This window comes from Vanellus vanellus, assembly GCF_965231255.1.
Source record: "Vanellus vanellus genome assembly, chromosome: 2".
In the NCBI taxonomy this organism is placed as follows: Eukaryota; Metazoa; Chordata; class Aves; order Charadriiformes; family Charadriidae; genus Vanellus; species Vanellus vanellus.
In genome coordinates, this window is record NC_138906.1 from 162,298 (window position 1) to 181,810 (window position 19,513).

At 45.2% G+C, this 19,513-nt stretch overlaps 1 protein-coding gene across 3 annotated transcripts in view; it reads right to left on the reverse strand.

Annotated features, from left to right (window-relative positions):
* The window catches only part of SMARCD3 (SWI/SNF related BAF chromatin remodeling complex subunit D3), a 69,471-nt gene extending 51,402 nt beyond the window's left edge, over positions 1 to 18,069 (reverse strand). For 2 of the 3 annotated variants that reach the window (XM_082479615.1, XM_082479613.1), the window contains exons 1-3: positions 17,827 to 18,069; positions 5,595 to 5,812; positions 2,420 to 2,462 (exon numbers count right to left, since the gene is read on the reverse strand). In XM_082479615.1, the coding sequence (XP_082335741.1) occupies positions 2,420 to 2,462; positions 5,595 to 5,812; positions 17,827 to 17,904 (339 nt within the window). In that variant the 5' untranslated portion in view covers positions 17,905 to 18,069. Of the gene's footprint in view, positions 1 to 2,419; positions 2,463 to 5,594; positions 5,813 to 14,979; positions 15,018 to 17,826 lie in introns of those variants that run through there. The other variant, XM_082479614.1, reaches the window with a different exon arrangement.
* Positions 18,070 to 19,513: the final 1,444 nt, after the last annotated feature.

The window sequence follows — 19,513 nt, forward strand, 5'->3', positions numbered from 1 at the left end:
TTCACTCAATCCCACCATCCAACAAAGATGTTAAATAGCACCAGTCACAGTACCAACCTCTGAGGAATGCCACACGTCACTGCTCGCCACTTGGACATTGAGCCGTTTACTGCAACTGTTTGAGTGCGGCCATCCAGTCAACTCCTTATCCTCTGAGTGGTCCATCTGTCAAATCCATGACTCTCCAACTTAGAGACAAGGATGTTGTGCGGGACTGTGTCAAATGCCTCGTATAATGCTATCTTCCTACATGTAATAGTTTGCTAGGTTGAACTTTCTCATATGATTATATCCATGTAAAATTAAACCCTTCTCAAATATCTGAACTGTAGCGGCTGAGCGACCCTACCCAAGTAGCAATGTGCTCCAGCACTATAGCACAGGCTTGATCAGAGAGCCTGGAAGACCAACAGCAGGTTATCTGTGTCAACTGCCTGACGCGTTATCTCAGCAAGCAACACTGAGAACCCACCTCCTTTTCCACTATTATGAAAGATGGTTTTTAAGAGTAAAATGTATTTAATATCTTCCCCTCTCCCCTTCACAGTTCCCAGAAAAAAACAAGCAAGAATCTGCAAAAAGTCTGTGGGAAACAGATGCTGATCGGCTGGCAAATATTCCAGAAGTAGCTCTGGAAAGTTGGAAGTTTTACCCTGTGTTTCGTGTGCCTCCCACAGCCACCAGTGCAAATCTCCCACTTGACAGGATGCCAGTGCACACAGCATTTTCCCATCCCATGAACAGTAAGCGTAAGGAGGTTCCGATACGCTGATGCAGCCTAATGGAGTACCTTAATCCAGACACAATGTCCTATCATCGATACCAGCACTCCAGCTCCACTGACAAAGACTCCATTTCAGACAGAACTCTAGCGATTTGCTGTGCCTTATCACTCCAGCAGTTAAAATCGTTGGCTGACAGCACCAAAGATACTGAAAGGCAAGAAGACTTGGTGACTCTTCAGAACCAAGCATGGTTCTGAAGGGCGCTAGCATCTGTATAGCTTTTTGACATACCTGAACAAGGCTCTACCTATTAAAGAATTATCATGGATTTGATAAACAGAGGCACAAGTCTTCTGTTGCCAAAAAAGTTTGGTTACCTCTGTTCTGAGACCTTTTTATCTTATAAAGGCACCAGACAAAAAAACACCAACAATAACAACAAGAAGCCCTGAAATGGACATATATTCAAAGCAATAGCCTCACCATGCAGAATGTATAATTGTCTGTGAAAACAATTTGTGTGGGGTAGACAGAACTGACAGCACAAGAAACATAATCTTCATTCTAACAAAGTACAGACTCCAAGCAAAGCAGGAAGGAAGCTTTAACACAAACACCCTGGAGTTCAAAGGTCTCGATTTAACGGTAGCTTAGTCCTTTCAAGACAGCAGCATGAGGGAACGAATAGCTAACCTATGAGAGGTTGTGCTTTCCGAGTTTGGCAGGAATCACAAGAAAAGAAGTGATAATATGACATCAGGAGTACCAAAGTGGGCTCACCTCCTCAGGTGGCTGGCACTAGGTACCCGTGGAATGTCACAGAAGAGAATCTGGAGGCTGCCAGCAAGTGCTCCACTAGCAGTGGAGAGGTAGACTTGAAAAGGACGTGGAGATCCACACACCTGCCAAAGGGACTCTGAGCCCAGAAAAAGCACCAGAAGCCAAAGAAACTGGAACTAGGATGTGATGAGGGTGCGTGTTTTGAAGACTCGGGAAGCTTGCCTTTCGGGACCAAGCAGGCTTTGGGGGAACTGTGCTGAAGAGGGCACAGGAAAGGAACAATCTGGGAATAATGAAAGAGAAGGGGAGCGGAGAGAAATTCCAAGGTTTCAAAAGGAAGCAGAAGATTTAAGCATTGAGGATCAAGCATAGGCAGACACTAAAAGCTAGACATATCCCCAGAGATAAGAGAATAAATAACTCTCCGGACAATGCAGGCCCCTTGAACTCTGTTGTTTACATGGGTTCGCTTCAGTCCTACCAGGACACAACCACAGAAACGAGAACCTGGCAGCTCTACTGGGCCAGAGCGACCTGAGAATGAGCCCATCTCCTACAGGCACAGCTGTGCTCTCAACCAGCTTTTGGCCAGCCTCAAAAATTGATCAAAAACATCCTTAAGACCCACAGGGCCCCAGCGTCAAGCCACGTACTTCGCAGCCCAGCACCACTGTCCATCCAGCAAGTGGCAGTGCTGGCTCGGCTAACCCAGCGCACGAGGACAGGCCAGGCGGCACTCCACGCTCCCAGCCCCCAGCCCCAGCCCCAGCCTTGCTCTCTAGACTTTCACCCACTGCCTACTTACTTTTTAATTAGATTTTTAAACAAAAAGTGAAAGTATTTTCTAAAATCCTTCTAATTACAACAAGATGCTGAACTGATTGTGAAGGGAATAGGAAATGAAAGCGACTCACCCTCTGAGGGAGAATTTTGTCAGCCATCTTCCTCCTCTTGGCACTGTACATTTTTTAAAGAAAAAAACACGTTACCATGGTGACAGATCTAGGAGTAACGAGGCCACCTGCTAAATTATCCTGACATCTCCACATGCTGGTGCACAGCTGTGCATGCATCAGCAAAAGGGTCTCACCCATGCCCAGGACCTAGGACCCCTTCTCTCAGCAGCCTGGGGAGCCGGTTAGCTAGGAACAAATCAGGGCTGTCTGTTATGCATCTTGGAAAGAAGTGTGCAAGTTCTTTGATCACAGCATCTTCTATGGTGCAGGGCGGCAATGTATGCAAGTGCATGTGCACATGCTCTCTACAAATACAGAAAAGCATGCAGGAGGACAGTGCGCACGTGTGGCAGTGTGCATAGGTGTACCTACGTGTATGCGCATGGAAGCGGCTGAGTGCCCGTAAACAGAATGTGAACTTGTTCAAACAGATGACATGCATTCGTTCATTCATGCCCAAAATCAAGTGCTGATGAAAACACACATATATATGTGTATTTCATATGATGTCTGAAAACACACATATATAAATGCGCTTCCCTACATATATACGCTTCTTTTATTGTAACATATTTGCATGGGTGATATAAAAAGGTAAGCGGGCTTACATTTCCATGTTTGTTCATCTTTATGAACGCACATGTGGGAAGATTTACGTGTCCCTGCGGTGCATATACATAACGTGTCCATACCCATACATAAGCACATTTATATATCTATGCTTTTAAAAACATACTTGTGCTTGTGTACATACACAAAAATGTACATGTGCCTAAGAAATGGTACTGTTGGGAAGGTTGCCAAATACATTGTTCTTTGAATTCTTCAGATTCTAAGAACCGTTTGTGCCCACCAAACCTGTCACCTAGCTTTTTCTAATAGGGCCAAGAGGGAATTCAGGCCTTATTCTTCACCTCTATAATTTGTAAGGCCTTTATCTTAAGCAGGGGATGAATCACTCCATCTGTGACAGACCAATGGGAGAAAGTGAACCGCCTGCTGCCGCTCTGCCATGTCACAAGGATGCCCCTCCTCACTCTCTTCATACACAAGTCTGTCACCAGCCATGTCCATGTAAAAGCTGTGTCCACACACATTGATGTGGCATACTCCCTTCCTACGTATGCTAATAATAAGCCTGGCCTGAAACACCCAATCTTCGATTCTCCCCCATCCCCATATAAGCCAAGCCTGAGGAACTCTTTGTCCTGGAGGTGCAAACTACACCCTTCCTTGGGGTCAGAAAACTCATCCACACAGTCACACCCCACTTCACAGGTGAACAACATCCCTTTTTAAAAGCGTAGGAATAATGGTACTGGAACGTTACATAGTGCGAACCTCTAGCACCTTCCACAGCTCACAAAATCAAATCTGCGCTGAAACACTTCACAGAATCTGGAAGTAATGCCTGAGCAAGCTCCATCCTCCCCAAGGGAAACAGGATATACACGCACCTGCAACAACCCCAAAGGCATGCAACTAAAAGCAAGTAACAAACAAACCAAAAACTCCCAACAACTTGGGTCTCAAGCAGTTCTCCAAGAGGCTGTTACAGAAATTAGATTTTTGTCTCCACCAAGCCTGCCAAGAAAGGACGACTACACCTTCTTGGCCTGTTGGTGCCATAACACATAGGGCTCAGTTACTCCCAGAACTGGACCCAAGGTGCCAGAAAAGTTTGCCTGAAAACACAGAAAAATTTCAGTGGGAAACGACAGGGAGGTGGAAATGAACAAGGGGAAAACATTCAACATGTTATCTGGAGGGAAGGCATGGCAGAAGAAACAGAGAAACTGTAGTGAGTCCCTTAGGAAGCAGTGGTGTGAGCTGGACCCCCTGCAGGAGAGATCACTGCTGGCTCCCAAACCAGAACCACTGAAGTTAGGAACTGGGGAGGGGGATCTGCTTCCTTCTGAGTTGGGCCATCAACTTTCAGAAAATATTCTTCTTTAGTGACCCCTGGGAACTAGTTAGTGACTAAAGTTTACCTTAATTATCCAGCAGTGACAATTTTTTCAGGTTACGTCTACCCTGTATATTTGAAGGCACTGTTTTGTGCAGTCTCCTGGAGGAGCTCCTGAGCGGTGCTGTGGAATGTGCATTTTGGCTGGTGCTGGGCAAGGCCTCCATGACGCACATGCATCTCTTGTGCTCACATGCTGCACTCACACACACTCCCTCTGTATTCAATCGTAATGTATTAATACTCTCAGGATTGGTGTCCTTTCCAGATGCATCCCAGATAAAAGCATTCCCAAGTCTGGCTTGCTGATCCAAGGCATATAACCTGGACAGAGCAGGGCTCCTGAAGCACTGACCTTACAGACTCATATATTTTACCTACAACTAGGTATGATGACACCACCAGAACACTGTCTGAATCTATATATACACCTACAATGATTTTGCAAAAGGCAGACCACCTAGATGACTGCACCCTACGAATTTATCAGGAACTGGCTCGCACTTGGGACTCAAGGCTGCTGAGATCTAAGAAGTTGCAAATAGAAATTAGCAAACGGTTATTTAAGAGCAAATGCATTCAGCACTGTCCAAAGTAGGCATATTTTAAAAAGAAAGTTCCTTTAAAAAAATCCCTCTAATTCTATTAAATTATTCCTATGCATATCTCTCTACTTTATACGTAGGAATGACTGTAACAATTGAAAGTTTTACAACCACTCTCCTGAGTGACCATAGTACAATTATTCACATGACCAACCAAAAATTTTTTCCACTTGTCTCATTTACAAACCATTTTGTTAGCCAGTCAGAAATCAGAGAAACTATACAGAACAGACAACAAATAACACAATACTATATTAGAAGGAGAACTGTTCATTAACTTTAAAGGCTAAATATAATGGCCAGATTTATAGCCCAATAAACCTGGGAGGTAAAAGCATTGTAACCGCAAAACCAGACATTAGTAAAGGTCAGTTTGTCCAAGACCATTCACAAATAAAGTAAAGAGTAAAATTTACCAATGTTTTTCCTGCTTTAAGAAACTGACAATATATAAATCTTCTATTCTGTCTCATTCCATCTTAAAGGTCTTACCTACTGCTAAAAAGATACAGTTTTTCCTTCCTCAAATTATCCTCCCATGTTTTCTTTCTGGAACACTCACCTCCTAGTTCGGTTCTGAGTGGCTTGCTGCTGCTGTTGCACTTGCTGCTGCACCTGCTGCTGCTGGACCTGCTGTGGTGCAGTGCGTTTTCTTGTCGTTTCCATCACAGTCTGGGGCATCCCGGGTCGCACTGAGGGGCTTCCAACGTATGGGGGACCTGGAGGACCCATGGGAGCCCCCTGATGGGGCATTCGAGCTCCTGATGGCATCCCAGGTCGCTAGAGAAGAAGCGAAACAGAAAGAAGAGCCAGTTTGGTCCCTGTTTCTGCAGCTGCAAATACATTCGTACATAACCGAACACCAGCTCCAGCAAGTTCCCCATTTTGACCATCCTGACAAGCACTAAGCAGCAACACAGAGCATGTGAGCTCTGGACTGATATTTCCTGGACATCGTAAAGAGGAATTCAGTGATAAAGTAGACAGGAAACAGGGATGAAAAATACCAGGCTTGGGAAAACACTTAGTGGTCAATAACACATCCAGGCCAGCTCACAGCCCAAAGCTCTACCTTCAGACTGAAGAAAAAACCCCATGGCAGCTACACACAGTCCAAACCGGTGCCGTTCACACGCTAACCGAGGTGACAAACAAGCGCACATCTACAAAATCTTCAGATTTTGCACCGACTAGCAGGCTGTTTTGATCAGCAGGGAGACTGTAACAAGCAAAGGTTAAAAACACTATGATAAAACATTTTCCATTAAGAGCCCTCTCCTTCACCTACACTGGAGAGCAGTGTAAGTTCATAAAGCAACAAGAATCCTTTAAAAGGTCACGTCTTTAATCAAGCCTCTAAAATTAAAAAAAAAAAAAAAAAAAGGAGTGTGGTAGTTTGTCAGCAGCCCATGTAGGCGTTCTAAAGTCCTGACATTTATGTTGACTTCAGTGTGCTCTGGAGAGACACTTTGGGTCAAATCACAAACTTACTGCTGTACAAGACACACAGTAAACTCAATTCTAAATCCTAAAAGTTTATAGTCATCAAGGAAAAACACAAGTAAAATAATTACCACCTGTAAAATGTAATTTAAAACAGAGAACAGCTTAGCTTCATTCTAAGAATTATCAAGGTGTTTATTATATGTCTACGTATATGTGAAAATACAGACAAACACACACTCTATAGGCATTTGAACCAGTATGTGAATAAGAACAATCATACACAAAAGTTTTTTGAAAGTCAAGTCCCTCTACAAAGTCTTTTAGGGAAATCAAGAGGCGACGGCATCCATTATGGATAAATAATTGGTTAAAGGATAGAAATGAGGTAAAAGTAATTAGTTCTGAAAATAAAGGGAAGGCATGTGCAGAGTTTTGCTGAGACTCATGCTTTTCAGCATATTCATAAGCAACTTGAGAAAAAAAAAGAAAAAGAACAAAAAAAAAGAGAGAGAGAAAAATCAAGGAATCACGGAGTTTCAGAGTTGGAAGGGACCTCCAGAGACCATCCAGCCCCACTCCCCTGCCCAGAGCACATCCCTCAGGACTGCATCCAGGCGGGTCTTGAACATCTCCAGAGAAGGGGACTCCCCCTCCTCCCTGGGCAGCCTGTGCCGGTGCTCTGTCACCCTCACCGTAAAGAAGTTTTTCCGTGTATTTGAACGGAACTTCCTATGTTCCAACTTGTGCCTGTTGCCCCTCATCCTGTCACTGGGAACCACTGAAAAGAGCCTGGCTCCATCCTCCTTCAACCCACCCTTTAGATACTAGTAAGCAAAAAGCAAGGAAGTGAAAAAGTTTGTTGATAACGCTAAGTTATTCAAGCTGGCTAGGATGAAGGCTAGTTTCAAGGAACTGCAGAAATACTTTATGAGACAGAATGAACACTTAAAAGGAAGATGAAAATGGATTTCAATACATATTGAAGTGAATTACACGGGAAAAGCAATACAATCATCACGTATAAAACAACAGGCTCCAAGCTGACTGGTGCCCAACAGAAACAAGATCTTGGAGTTTAAACAGACACTTATGAAAAAAAATAAATCAGGTCACTGCTTGCTAGAGGTCAAAAAAAGCTATTAAACAAAAGAAATGACATGGAAGAGAACAGAGAACATCCCCGTGCCACTGTCCATGGTTTGCCCACATGTGGAACGCTGTGTGCAGCTCTGGTTCCTGCAGCTCAGTAACGGAAAAGTAGATCTGAACAAAGTACAAAGAATGTGACAGAAACGATTAAGATATGGAACTGCATCCACAGAAGTAAAAGTAAACACACTATGATTTTCCATCTGGACAGAGGTGATCCAAGGTAATCTAAGCGGGCATTTGCTAGAGCTCTGCAAAATCCTGCGTGGCCTAGAGAGGGCAGTTGGGGATTGACTGTCCACTGCCCTTCTGGATCAATAAACTATGGCCGTCAGAGGAGGCCAGAAGGAGTCAGGGTCACAGACAGCCAAAAGAGGGTAGTTCGGCACACAGTGGGGAGTCACCCCTTTCCAACCAGCTGCTAATGACATGGAAAACATATCTGGTTCAGAAACATCTCTGAGTTATCGACAGTTAAAGACTGAGAAAGTATTTGGGAGAAGTACACCAGTGGTCTCCAAAGTGAGGTGCGTGCACCCCAGAGGGTATGCAAGACAATCGGGGGGTGGGAAGAAAATGTGGTTTGTACCATTAATAAAGAAAATTAAAATGTTAAAAATAGTTTATTTCGTCTTTATTTCATCCATTTATAATTTATAATATATAATTATAGTATGTATCATAATAATATATAATTCTACATATAATTTGCATCTCTAAATGCACGGTAGTCCCCAAAGCCCCAGCTCAGTGCCCTCCCTGATCACCACAAGTATCAGATGTTCCTCGCACCTGTATGCAAGAAGGAAACTGAAGAAAGAAAGAAGGGGGGAACGAACAATCAGCAGAGAACCAACGGCTCTCATTGGTATGGACAGAGGACAGCTGGGGTAGCAAAGAGACCAGCCCAGGAAGGCAAGCAGGAGGATCCAGCAAGTATTCACGTAGGAAACTGATGGTGGGTATGGCACCAAACAGAGGAGCAGCAGGAGGCAGCAAAGATGCAAAACTGAGGCTTTGTGCAGAGCTGGAAACATCTCCTCCCATAAACACGGCGCTATGAAAACCGCTGGAACAGAGCGGCGCTCTCCGTTCCCACGTACTCACCCCCACCCTCCAACCCGGCACAGTCAGCAGAAACAAACAGCCCAGAAAACACTTCTCACTTGAGCTTGTATTTAAGATCTCTCTGTTGTGTGTCAATCTACACATCGTGCCTTCCTCCAGCAAGGAGCAGACCACTGGGCCTGCTGTTGCCTGTCAGTCAGCCGGGGACATCTGACAGTCATTGAGAAGAGACTCAGCCATCTCATGTTCACCCCTGGGGAGACTGCCTGGCCACGGGCATCAGACTCTGGGCCCACTTTTCTGCTTCTATAAAGGACAACTTAAGGCCTGGAGAACAAGGTCAGCGAGCCAAATCTACCTTCGATCCAAGTCTGACATCTTTGAACTTCCTTCAGTTCCCTTTGTTATGCATCAAAATAGAAAAATGCAGAGAAAGGACAAAACTGAGAAAAAGGGGACAGCTCTAGCAAAAGCATATTCAATCTCACCCCTGCCCTGTCTCATTCCTTCCCCTCCCCTCTCATGTCCCCATCTCCAATATCACCCGTAGATAAAATACTACTCACTACGCAACTGCCATCTCCCTGCTGCAAGCACACCAGACTGCCGAGATACAGAAATGCTTCCTCTATCTAAACTTTTATAAAAGAACACGCAAGCAGAACCTCATCTAAAAGCTTATTTTGCTCTCAAACACGTGTAAGACAAAACAGTCACAGACAATACACTGTATTTTTCACAATACTGACATTAAAAAAAAAAAAAAGTCTTGATACTAAAGAGTAGCATTACATCTTTTGACATGGTACAATGCCATTATGTCTTTTGAAAGAGGTTTTGGAGGTGCACCTGTCTGCGAGCTAGTATCCGTCTCTCCCCTCTTCCTCAGAAGGATGGGATCTGTCCTAAACAAGTATCATCCATGGTGATGGCTGCAGCACAAAACAGCACTGACACATCCCCCTTCCTGGGAAATCACCTACCCTAGACCCCTCCACCTGACCCAGCCCTGTTCCTACCCACAGACCCATCCCCCTTTTTCCTCCACTGATCCCATTTACACGCATTACTCTGCATGACTTCAAACACTTCACTGGACAGAGGGCAAAACCCTGATGGGCCATAGGAAATGAGGAAGACCACAGTATGTCCCCAGCTGAAGGAACCATCCTCACAGCTCTGAGAAGATGAGGGAAAGAGTGGAGCAGCGCGGCCACCATGCACGGATTGGCACGGCCAAACAGCATGGCACAGAGACAGGCACACCACCAACACTTCACACATTCATCCCGGTCCCTAAGAATTCTGCCGACCACCTGCATCCCTGCAGCCCATCACTGGTCTGGCTGTACCCTTCCAAAGCCGAGCACACTGTCAGCACAGCAAGCCCATCACCTCCCCCGCGAGGGCTCTGTCCCTTGCACTGCCCTCCACTGCCCAGTTTCCCAAGCCACACATTTGGCTTTTCTAATTTCTTCCCTGTCTGAACCTCCCGTCATGTCACAGGACTGCCTCCTCCTTTTTGTCACTCAGAAGTGAACTTCTCCAGTCTGGTGGCAGCAGTGAGACAAGGTTGGAGTGGTCCTTTTCTACATATTTCTACTGCAGAGTCTTTTCTCAAGGGGCATCAACACCACAGTAGCCAAAATGCTGAAGCAGAAAAAGGGAGGGTTCCTGTCTGGATGTACCAGATAGAGGAAAATAACCTGGAGAACTGACAGGTAAAAGGAAAAGAAAGTGTCAGGAAAAGAAAAACAAAACCACCTACAAAAGCCTTAGAAAAGGACTGAGGAGAGATCAGGGAGCGCTGAGCTGCCCCCACAGCCATGTGCAGCTCCAAATGCAGACTGTCTGTCCGGTGCTGTGCCGGAGGGCTCCGGTAGCAGGCAGCGAGCAGCCCCCAGCCTCTCCTTAGCAGAGACATGACAGATTCCGAGAACAACAACAACAACAACAATTACCAAGTACACAAACAGCGTATTTTTTAACTAAAAATAGAAGCTACCTTGGCTAGACAACGTACTATGTCAAGGCATTACAGTAGCTACCGATTTCTGTGAGGCACAAACATGAGCAAGAGGAGATGCCGGAGGCTGTTGGGAGGTAAGAGTGGGTCACTAAAAGTATCCGGAACAGTGAAGAAATTCAGACTAGACTGATACTGCCTGATGGCGACAGGTTTCTGACTGCACAAACGGTTTCCCAACTGAATGTGCCATTTCAAAATGGACTCTTAGAAGTTGAAAAAAAGCTGTAGACAGCTTGTCTCCTCTCCCGTGACTACAGATGTTACCTCGCGTGAGTTCCTTTTTTTTTTTAATGTCTGTTAATCTTTTAGAGATTTAGTGAGCAGAAACATCAGTATTTCAATTCTTCTTGCTTCTTCCATTTCCCAAAAGCTCTTACATCCTAGAATCAAGTGTTCCAGGTTCCACCCGTTTTTAAGTAACATTCAAGACAATCTAAAAACCTTTAATATAGAAAACAACACATTTACAGAACTGTGAATTGTAACTTGAGACAAAGTTCAGTGATCACTTTTCTATTTCATGCATGTCCACTCACAGCTCAGAATAACCAGACACCAAACCTGGAAGGAAGCATTTGGATGCAATCAATAAAAAAACCCAAACAAATAAATAAAAGCCAAGAAACCAAACGTTTTTGAAATTGAAACTAACAAACCCTATATACCATCTTTGAGTCCCATCAGCTTGCTCGTTTTAATAGACGTAGTCACATCCACTACTGTGACATAATGTATGGAATGGATTTTGCATGAAGAACTATCAGAATGTACCTCTTGACTTCTGTCGAAAGCATGGCTTTGGGAGGGGAGAGGTAACAGAGCTCCGCAACACCACAGCTAGCATGGAAAAAGAGGAGGCTGATCAAGAGCTCAGCCTCTCCCCTTACAAGGACCAGACAACAGCCAGCAGTTGGCAGGATCAGGTACTTCTTTATGTAAGGTAAGCTGCAAAAATTCCTGACACAAAACACCGTGAATACTAAAAGTTTATAGGGGTTCAGGAAGACATTAGCAGACTAACCTACCTAAATAAAACCCACAGAGGTACTGCACATAGAGGGCACCTTTGGGTCAGAAAGCTCCAGAGCTACAAAGCACAGAGCATTTGGGTGAAGCATCACTAGGTTTCTGCCTTGTTCCTCTATTTCCATGTAGTCTTCTGCTGCTCCCTGCAGCTGGGGACACCGGGCTAAATGATTCAGTGCAGCTCTTTTCATATTTCTAAGGTATTTCTTTTTCAAAAAAAACAAACAGAAGAGCAATCCAAACGTCTCACCGATCAATTACATCTGTGCATGTACATTCATCAGCAAATCAAAGTTTATTCAATGAGCAATTCAAATTTTTTTAACCAGCCTATATTACATAAAATCACATTGATCTCTCTTAAAGCCTTTGCTAGATTTTCTTTTCTTAACTATGCATGAACTTTTCTGTATTTGTTAGCCTGAGATTAGTCCCAGGCTAGGAAAGGACAAACCACCAGTTTCCGCAGGCAGCTTACTTGCAAGGTTGAACACTGTACAATGTTTTCACTCTTCTGCAAGTACCTTCCCAATCAAATTTCTTCACCGCGATAAGGTCCCTTGATTTCTCCAGGCTGCCCTACGCTCATCCCAAACATCTCCTTGTTTAACGAAATAGGGAACACGTGCAGCAAACCAGTGACTCTATTCCAGGACCTGTTGTCTGACAATGTCCTACCACAGAGGACTGTGCAGACCGCCCTGAGTTAGGAAAGTAGAACAAACTGTCCAAAAAGGACAGTTCATAAGGCCCTTTTCAAGCCCTTCTAGTGTTAGTTGATTTATGCTCTGACAAGATAGCATTTATATTCATGATAATATAAAAATTAGTGGCATATTTTTCCTTTGCAAAGTTCTACTTTTTTCAAACCTAAAATTCTCCTCAGCTTGCTGCTTCTGGTAGTGATGCCTACAAACTCATGACTGGCTGGAAGAAATATCACTTTTATCCACTTAAAAGAGATCACCATTCAGTTTGGGGAGAATATCTTTAGTTCTTCCCATTCTAATAAAACAAATATAATTTTTATAATATTCTGAAATATGAGTCTTTTGAGACAAGGACTGGATGACCTCAAGAAGTATCACCTGTATCGCCATCATCTTTGATAGATGTTTACTTATTTAACCAGTGCCTAAGATCCTCCAGTGACAGAGATTTTAAAACTTTCAGAGAATCATAGAATCGTCTAGGTTGGAAGGGACTTCTAAGACCAAGTCCAACCATCAGCCTAATACTGCCCAAACCATCACTAAACCATGTCTCTCAGCACCACATCTACATGTCTTTTAAATACCTCCAGGGATGGCGACTCCACCACTGCCCAGGGCAGCCTGTTCCAGTGCTTTACAACCCTTTCAGTGAAGAAATTTCCCTAATACTCAATCTAAACCTCCCCTGGTGCAACTTGGGGCTGTTTCCTCTTGTCCTGCCACTAACTACTTGGGAGAAGAGACCAACCCCTCCTCGCTATACCCTCCTTTCAGGGAGCTGTAGAGAGCGAGAAGGTCTCCCCTCAGCCTCCTTTTCTCCAGGCTGAACACCCCCAGGCCCTCAGCTGCTCCTCACCAGACATGTGCTCCAGACCCCTCACAGCTTCATTGCCCTTCTCTGGACACGCTCCAGCACCTCAATGTCTTTCTTGTCATGAGGGGCCCAAAACTGAACACAGCACTCGAGGAGGAGCCTCACCAGTGCCCAGTACAGGGGGACGGTCACTGACCCAGTCCTGCTGGCCACACTATGGCTGACACAGGCCAGGATGCTGTCGGCCTTCTTGGCCACCTGGGCACACTGCTGGCTTGTGTTCAGCTGCTGTCGATCAACACCCCCAGGGCCTTCTCCGCCAGGCAGCTTTCCAGCCACTCTGCCCCACGCCTGTAGTGTCCATGGGGTTGGTGTGACCCAAGGGCAGGAACTGGTACTTGGCCTGGTTGAACCTCACACCACTGCCCTCAGCCCATCAATCCAGCCTGTCCAGATCCCTCTGTAGAGCCTTCCGACCCTCCAGCAGGTTAACACTCCCGCCCAACTTGGTGTCCTCTGCAAACTTACTGAGGGTGCACTTGATCCTCTCATACAGGTTGTCAATAAAGACATTAAAGAGAACTGGCCCCAGTACCGAGCGCTGGGGAACACCACTTGTGACTAGCCGCCAACTGGATTGAACTCCGGCTAAATCAATTTCCTAATCAGATTCCTAATCAGTCTGTATCCCTAGATATTATAAATAAAAAAACCCAAACCATTCTCTTATTGATGAAGTCTTCACAGCCTTCCCACTACTACTGCCCTCTGAATTACCCCTCTTTATGCTTGTTAGTCATGCAGATGACCAGAATCAAAAAAATATTCTTGTAAGTATATGCCACGGATTTACAATTGCTTCTGTATTATTCTCCGCCCCGTTTGTTAATTGGGCTAACAGTTTACTTGCTTTCTTAGTAGCAGTGTCTACTGGGCAGCTCACAGCGACATCGAAGCCTTCCTCTTGAATGGTCATAGTTCATTTAAAACGCAGCAATGTAGGAGCAGATGCAAAATTTGTTTGTGAAATTCATTGCTCGTCCTCTTTTCCAAATCACTGATAAATCTATCAGACACTCCATACACATCTTTGGTGGACCACACCTGCCTTTTTGTCTGTTTTAACATTGGCAATGAGTTATTTATCACTACATTACATATTTTTTTCCACGATGGCATGCTTTGAGACCCTCTTTCACTGTACTAAATGCCGTTTCATATAACACAGTTTCTGTACATCCTATAAAATTCTATGACCAGTTTTGAGAGGGAGATAAACATACAAAAAGACTGAGGATAAGCAAAGGAGTCACATAAGTGATACATAGGTTTGTATAAATTAGCAGTCTTGATGTGTAACTAATATTAAACCGTAGAGATTAGCATGAACTATGAAAAAACACATATTAGCAGAAAATAAATATGGATAAGGACTTAGTATTAACAGGAAGAGCTTCCTAAGCACTGCAGAGAGGACAAAGAACAAGATCACTATGGGAAAAAGAAGGTGATTTGAACTGACAGCAAGTATATTGTAAATACAGATATGACTTGATAGTTAAGAAAGGGACATAGACCTTTATAGGTGTATCTTGTGTATAAAAGACAAGAAGATTGGTTTTGGAAGGAAGATAAAGTGGGAACAGAAAAAGGACACAGAAGCAGATTAAAAAGGTCAGAACAACAGGACAAGAAAACAAACCTCTCAGCAGCTTCTTGTGTGAAGATGACACAGGCAAGGTCGACAGTACATGGCACCAAAGAAGATTTCTGCAACTGAGTCACAAGAGGACAGATGTCTGGACAAGAGCTTTGACAAGATCTGCACCATGGACCTTCTCAAGGCTATATGGGAAGAAACCTGTTTGAGTAAGAAAAAGAAAAAAAAAGAAAGAAAGAAAGAAAGAAAGAAAAAAAAAAGAAAGGAAAAAAAAAAGGAGACAAAGGTAACATCCACTGAAGGGATGCAGCCATCAGGGAAGCCTATAATAGGGTCTGTGAAAAGGAATGGCCTGCAGGAAGATTAATAACTTGGTTTGGGTCAACAAAATTTAAGGCAACAGCTGGACACCCAGAGGGAGATGTCATAAAGACAGCCTGAAATGTACTACTGGAGAGTAGAAAATGCATCGATAAAGAGAGAAATTGACATAAATGTGGTGATTAAAGGCATATTTAGCCATAAAAGTCCTAGAAATAAAGCAGAGAGGAACAAAAACAAAACAAAAAAAAAAAAAAAAAAAAAAAAAACAAAAAAACCAATGTGCAAGACCCTGATGAAACAGAACAGGAGTGAAAGAATCGTTAAAATAAATAGCTGAAAGAAATCTAACCTTTTTAGAAGAACTGCTAACCAGAGGTGTAACAAACTACCAGGAACTCAAACAGGCTGAGAACGAAGCATCGCACTTGAGATTTTTAACCATTAAGAAATTTCACCTTTCAGAGGTATCCTGTTTGACTGGAACAAACAAGGGAGAAGACATCTTCTAAGCTGGCAATATGGAAAAGAACAAAGGCAAGATCAAGTGCACAAGAGCAAAGGGCAAAGTGACCTTAGCAAAGGAACATATGTTTCCAGAAAGATCAAGTGAATCCAAAAGCTAACTGCCCTTAGGAAATACTGCAAAATTATCCTGTTCATTTAAGTGTTCACATAGCAAAAAAATTTCTCACAACATTCTATGTCTATTTACCTCTCCCCATTTTGGGGGGAGGGGAGGAAGGGAGAGAAGCCTGCAATCACCAAATCAAATAATGTTATCATAGATAAAATAAAAAAAAAATAAGCAATTTGAAGAGGAGATCTTTCCCCGAAATTAGAGCAGAATCTGACTCCAAGAAATTCCAGTAAAGTTTGCTATGTAACTTGATTTTTCAAGGAATTAATTCTGATGCTGACACACAGTGGATGGTAATAAAACTCACTAGCCAGCAATATGTAAACTCAAGGTAATGGCTGTGATGGCACATTCTCTTACTTGGTAGGATACAGGACCTGACGAGATAAAATGAAGTTAAAACTTTTAAAATCTTTTTTCAGTAAACAAAGACTGATTACCCCAACCTGCTTTTTTGATCAAAATGAACCTGAGGAAGAAACTAAAGAACAAATAAGGAAGCAAAAGCAGAACTAAAGATCATAGTGGAGGACAGGAGAGGGTCATACATGCGGTGTTGAGGCAACAGAATAACAGAGAAGAAGCTGAAGCCTCACTAACAAGTAGCCACTCTTCTTGAGACTAAAGAAAGACCACCGGTGTGCAAATGCCAACAGAAACCTTGGAAAAGACAAAAGCATCCCCTACACTCACCCGTCCCAATCTGCCTATGGTTTTGCCCAGCGAGAACCATCCTGAGCCAGACTACCTTAATGAGCCCACATGTCTGCAACAAAACTGCTGCTACAGACCTGTGCTCTGGCTCGTCAGTCATCCCTGTACACCCGCCAGTCTCGCAGCAGAGCGCTCCTGTACACGGGCACCACATCACCTGCTCACTGTTCTCACAATCATGGAACACCACCTCAAAGTCCTTAGCCTCGCAAGTCCCACAGTATCCAAGATCTGCAGGACACGCGCTAGATCCTACGCATCTGGAGTAAGCCTGAATTACGGAGACGACTCAGGAGCCTGCCGTGAGCTCCACATATTTCTATGACCTTTGCACAAGAGTCCCCACCTGATGTCTTCAAAGAGGTGTCACAGGAGGTGCCAGAATCCGAGAGAGAGAGAGAGAGAGAGAAAGAGAGAGAGAGAGAGAGAAAACACTCGGGACTATCAGTATCCAAACAATATCTGCATTCCTTAGAGCTCTTTAAGTCTTATTTTTGTTAAATGCGTATCAATACAGGAAATCCAAACGTTATAAATGGTGACTGCTCTCAATGACTAGAGTCATTTAAAGAACATCGTTTTCAACAGCAGCAAAACAGGGTTAGCATTTCCCCTTAAATGGAGATTGAAGACCCGATTCTCAAACAAAAGCTGGGAAATTTTTAAAGACCTGAAGGATTGCTTTAATTAAGCAAGGCACCCTGAAATTCTCTCGTGGGTGAGTTCCCATAGACTGTTAGAGATCTGCAGAGCTAATCTCTTCAAGCCCCTGAAAGTCACCTGTTAAGTAGCCAGAGGATACACAAGAGCCAAGACTGGAGACAAGAACCAGAGGCAGCACCACAAGGCTTCATCAGGCTTTCATCAGAAATGTTTTTCAAAACACAAGTTTGATTACAGAACAAAGTGTCCTACAAGCCCATTTGGGTCAGATCCAGTGCAGATTCTGCACCATGATCAAAAGCACGCTATTCACCATTCATGGAGAATCAAAGCAAAAAATCACAGCACACATCCCCCCAGACACAAGCCTATATTATCAACGAATCAGTGCATATTCTGGGGGCTTTACAGACCCCGGTGCTCTCCTGGCAAGGCAGTCACCAGCGCCCCAGGAGCACACTGCAGGAGCCGATCCAGCCCAGCACAGAGCCTCCAGTTTCCACTCATCCCTCTATTCAGAGCCAGCCAGCTCACTAACTTTCCCGACTCACCACCCCATGGACCAGAAACTCAAAAAGTTTGCTTTTCGTAGCTTTGCGAGCCCCTCCTGTAACTTCGTCTGTAGCCATCAGGGTCTGCTCAGCCTCTCTCACTCTCTCTCTTCCTCTTTCTTTCCCTTTTCTGCCTTTTTCTCCAACTCTCCCCTCTGAGTCCTGCTGGGCTCTCACACTTCTAATAGCGCGGAGTGGGGAGGGGGCCCCTTCAGGGCCTTCCTGACGGCCCACTCGCGCTAAGCCTCAGCTGCTGCATTCCTCCACTGATAAGCCAGAAATAGTTTGTGCTGCCGGGTTCTGTGTGTTTACTCTGCAGGGACAGAAAATCCAGCTTTTTAAACCTCTCTGTCCAAACAGCAGAGATAAGCAGGAGGCGAATTGAAAACACATCTCAGCTTTTCTGTAGCAGTGCTGCAACCTCTCCTCCTCTGCAGGAGGGGATGGTAAATTCTGGGGCAAGGGGGAAGGGGGAGGGGGCAACTTCAGCAGCAGCGTAAAACTCAGAACCTCGCAGGGAAACCTTTTCCCGTTAGAAAATGCAGCAGGCCAGCAGTGAGAAACAATGGTTTTCCCTCGCTCCCACTGCTCCTCCTGCACTGCATTTCCAGGCCTTTTCCCCAGGGACCTGGCGGGCAGCACACAGAAACATTCGCTGGCAGCGATTCCAGCCTGCGAGACTGAGAACGAACCCCTCTGGACAAGAGGGAGAAGCAGCGGGAGGCAGAACGCTGGGAACAGGGAGGGACGGCATGTGAGAGCGAGGGGAAAGAAAGAGTGTGAGAACAGCGGGAGGAAGGGGGCGGGGGGCAGCATGGCGACGCACAACGCCCAGCTTGCCTCCACGCTCCCAGCCGCCCACAGCCGCTCTGGCGGGGCGGCCGCCCTCAACATGCTCTGGTACCACTTTGATTGAGCCATTAGAGGCCCCAGGTGATGGACAGACACAAATTGTTAACACCACAGCTGCCGTCAGGCATCAGCAGCTTGCCGCTCGTCACACAAAGCCCTGCACGGCATCGCCCGTTGCCCCAGGACACCGCTGGGGACGCGGAGCCCACCTGCCGCCCAGGGGAAGAGCACAGAAAGCAGCAGACTGTCCCCTCCGCCACTGCTCGCTGCTGCTGCGGCAGCCCCAGAGGGACATTGGCCAGCGTGGTGCCTGGCGCTGGCAATGTGGCTGCCATTCTGCCTCCTCCATGACGGCAGCGCAGGCAGCAGCGGCCCGGGGCACCGCTCACCACCAGCCTGTGTGTCTGCGGCTTGCGAGGGGCTGACGCTTCCCCATCTGCCTAACACAGCAACAGACGAGATGTTGCCAGGTTACGAGAGGGGTTTATTCTATTCCTCTGCTTGAAATTCTTGTCTAGGGGCTGTGAATTTTCTGGCAAGACTGCAAACGGAAGGGAATCAGATCTGAAACAAATAAATGAATTTCTGCACTCAACCAGTAATAAAGACAGGCACAGAAGAGACACTGCATCAGCCGGCAGTGAAGCGAAAGCTGCGGAGATCGCATGGCCTTTGGCACATGGGGATGACAGCAACAACCTCCATCGGTATTTAGGGTGACCCCAATCCAAGTGGCGCTGCATGGCAGCAGCCGTAGGAATTGCAGACATTTGGGGAGGGTGGGCGGTGTTACCAGCTCCCCCTCAGTCCTTCAGAAGGAACACGCCAAGCCAAG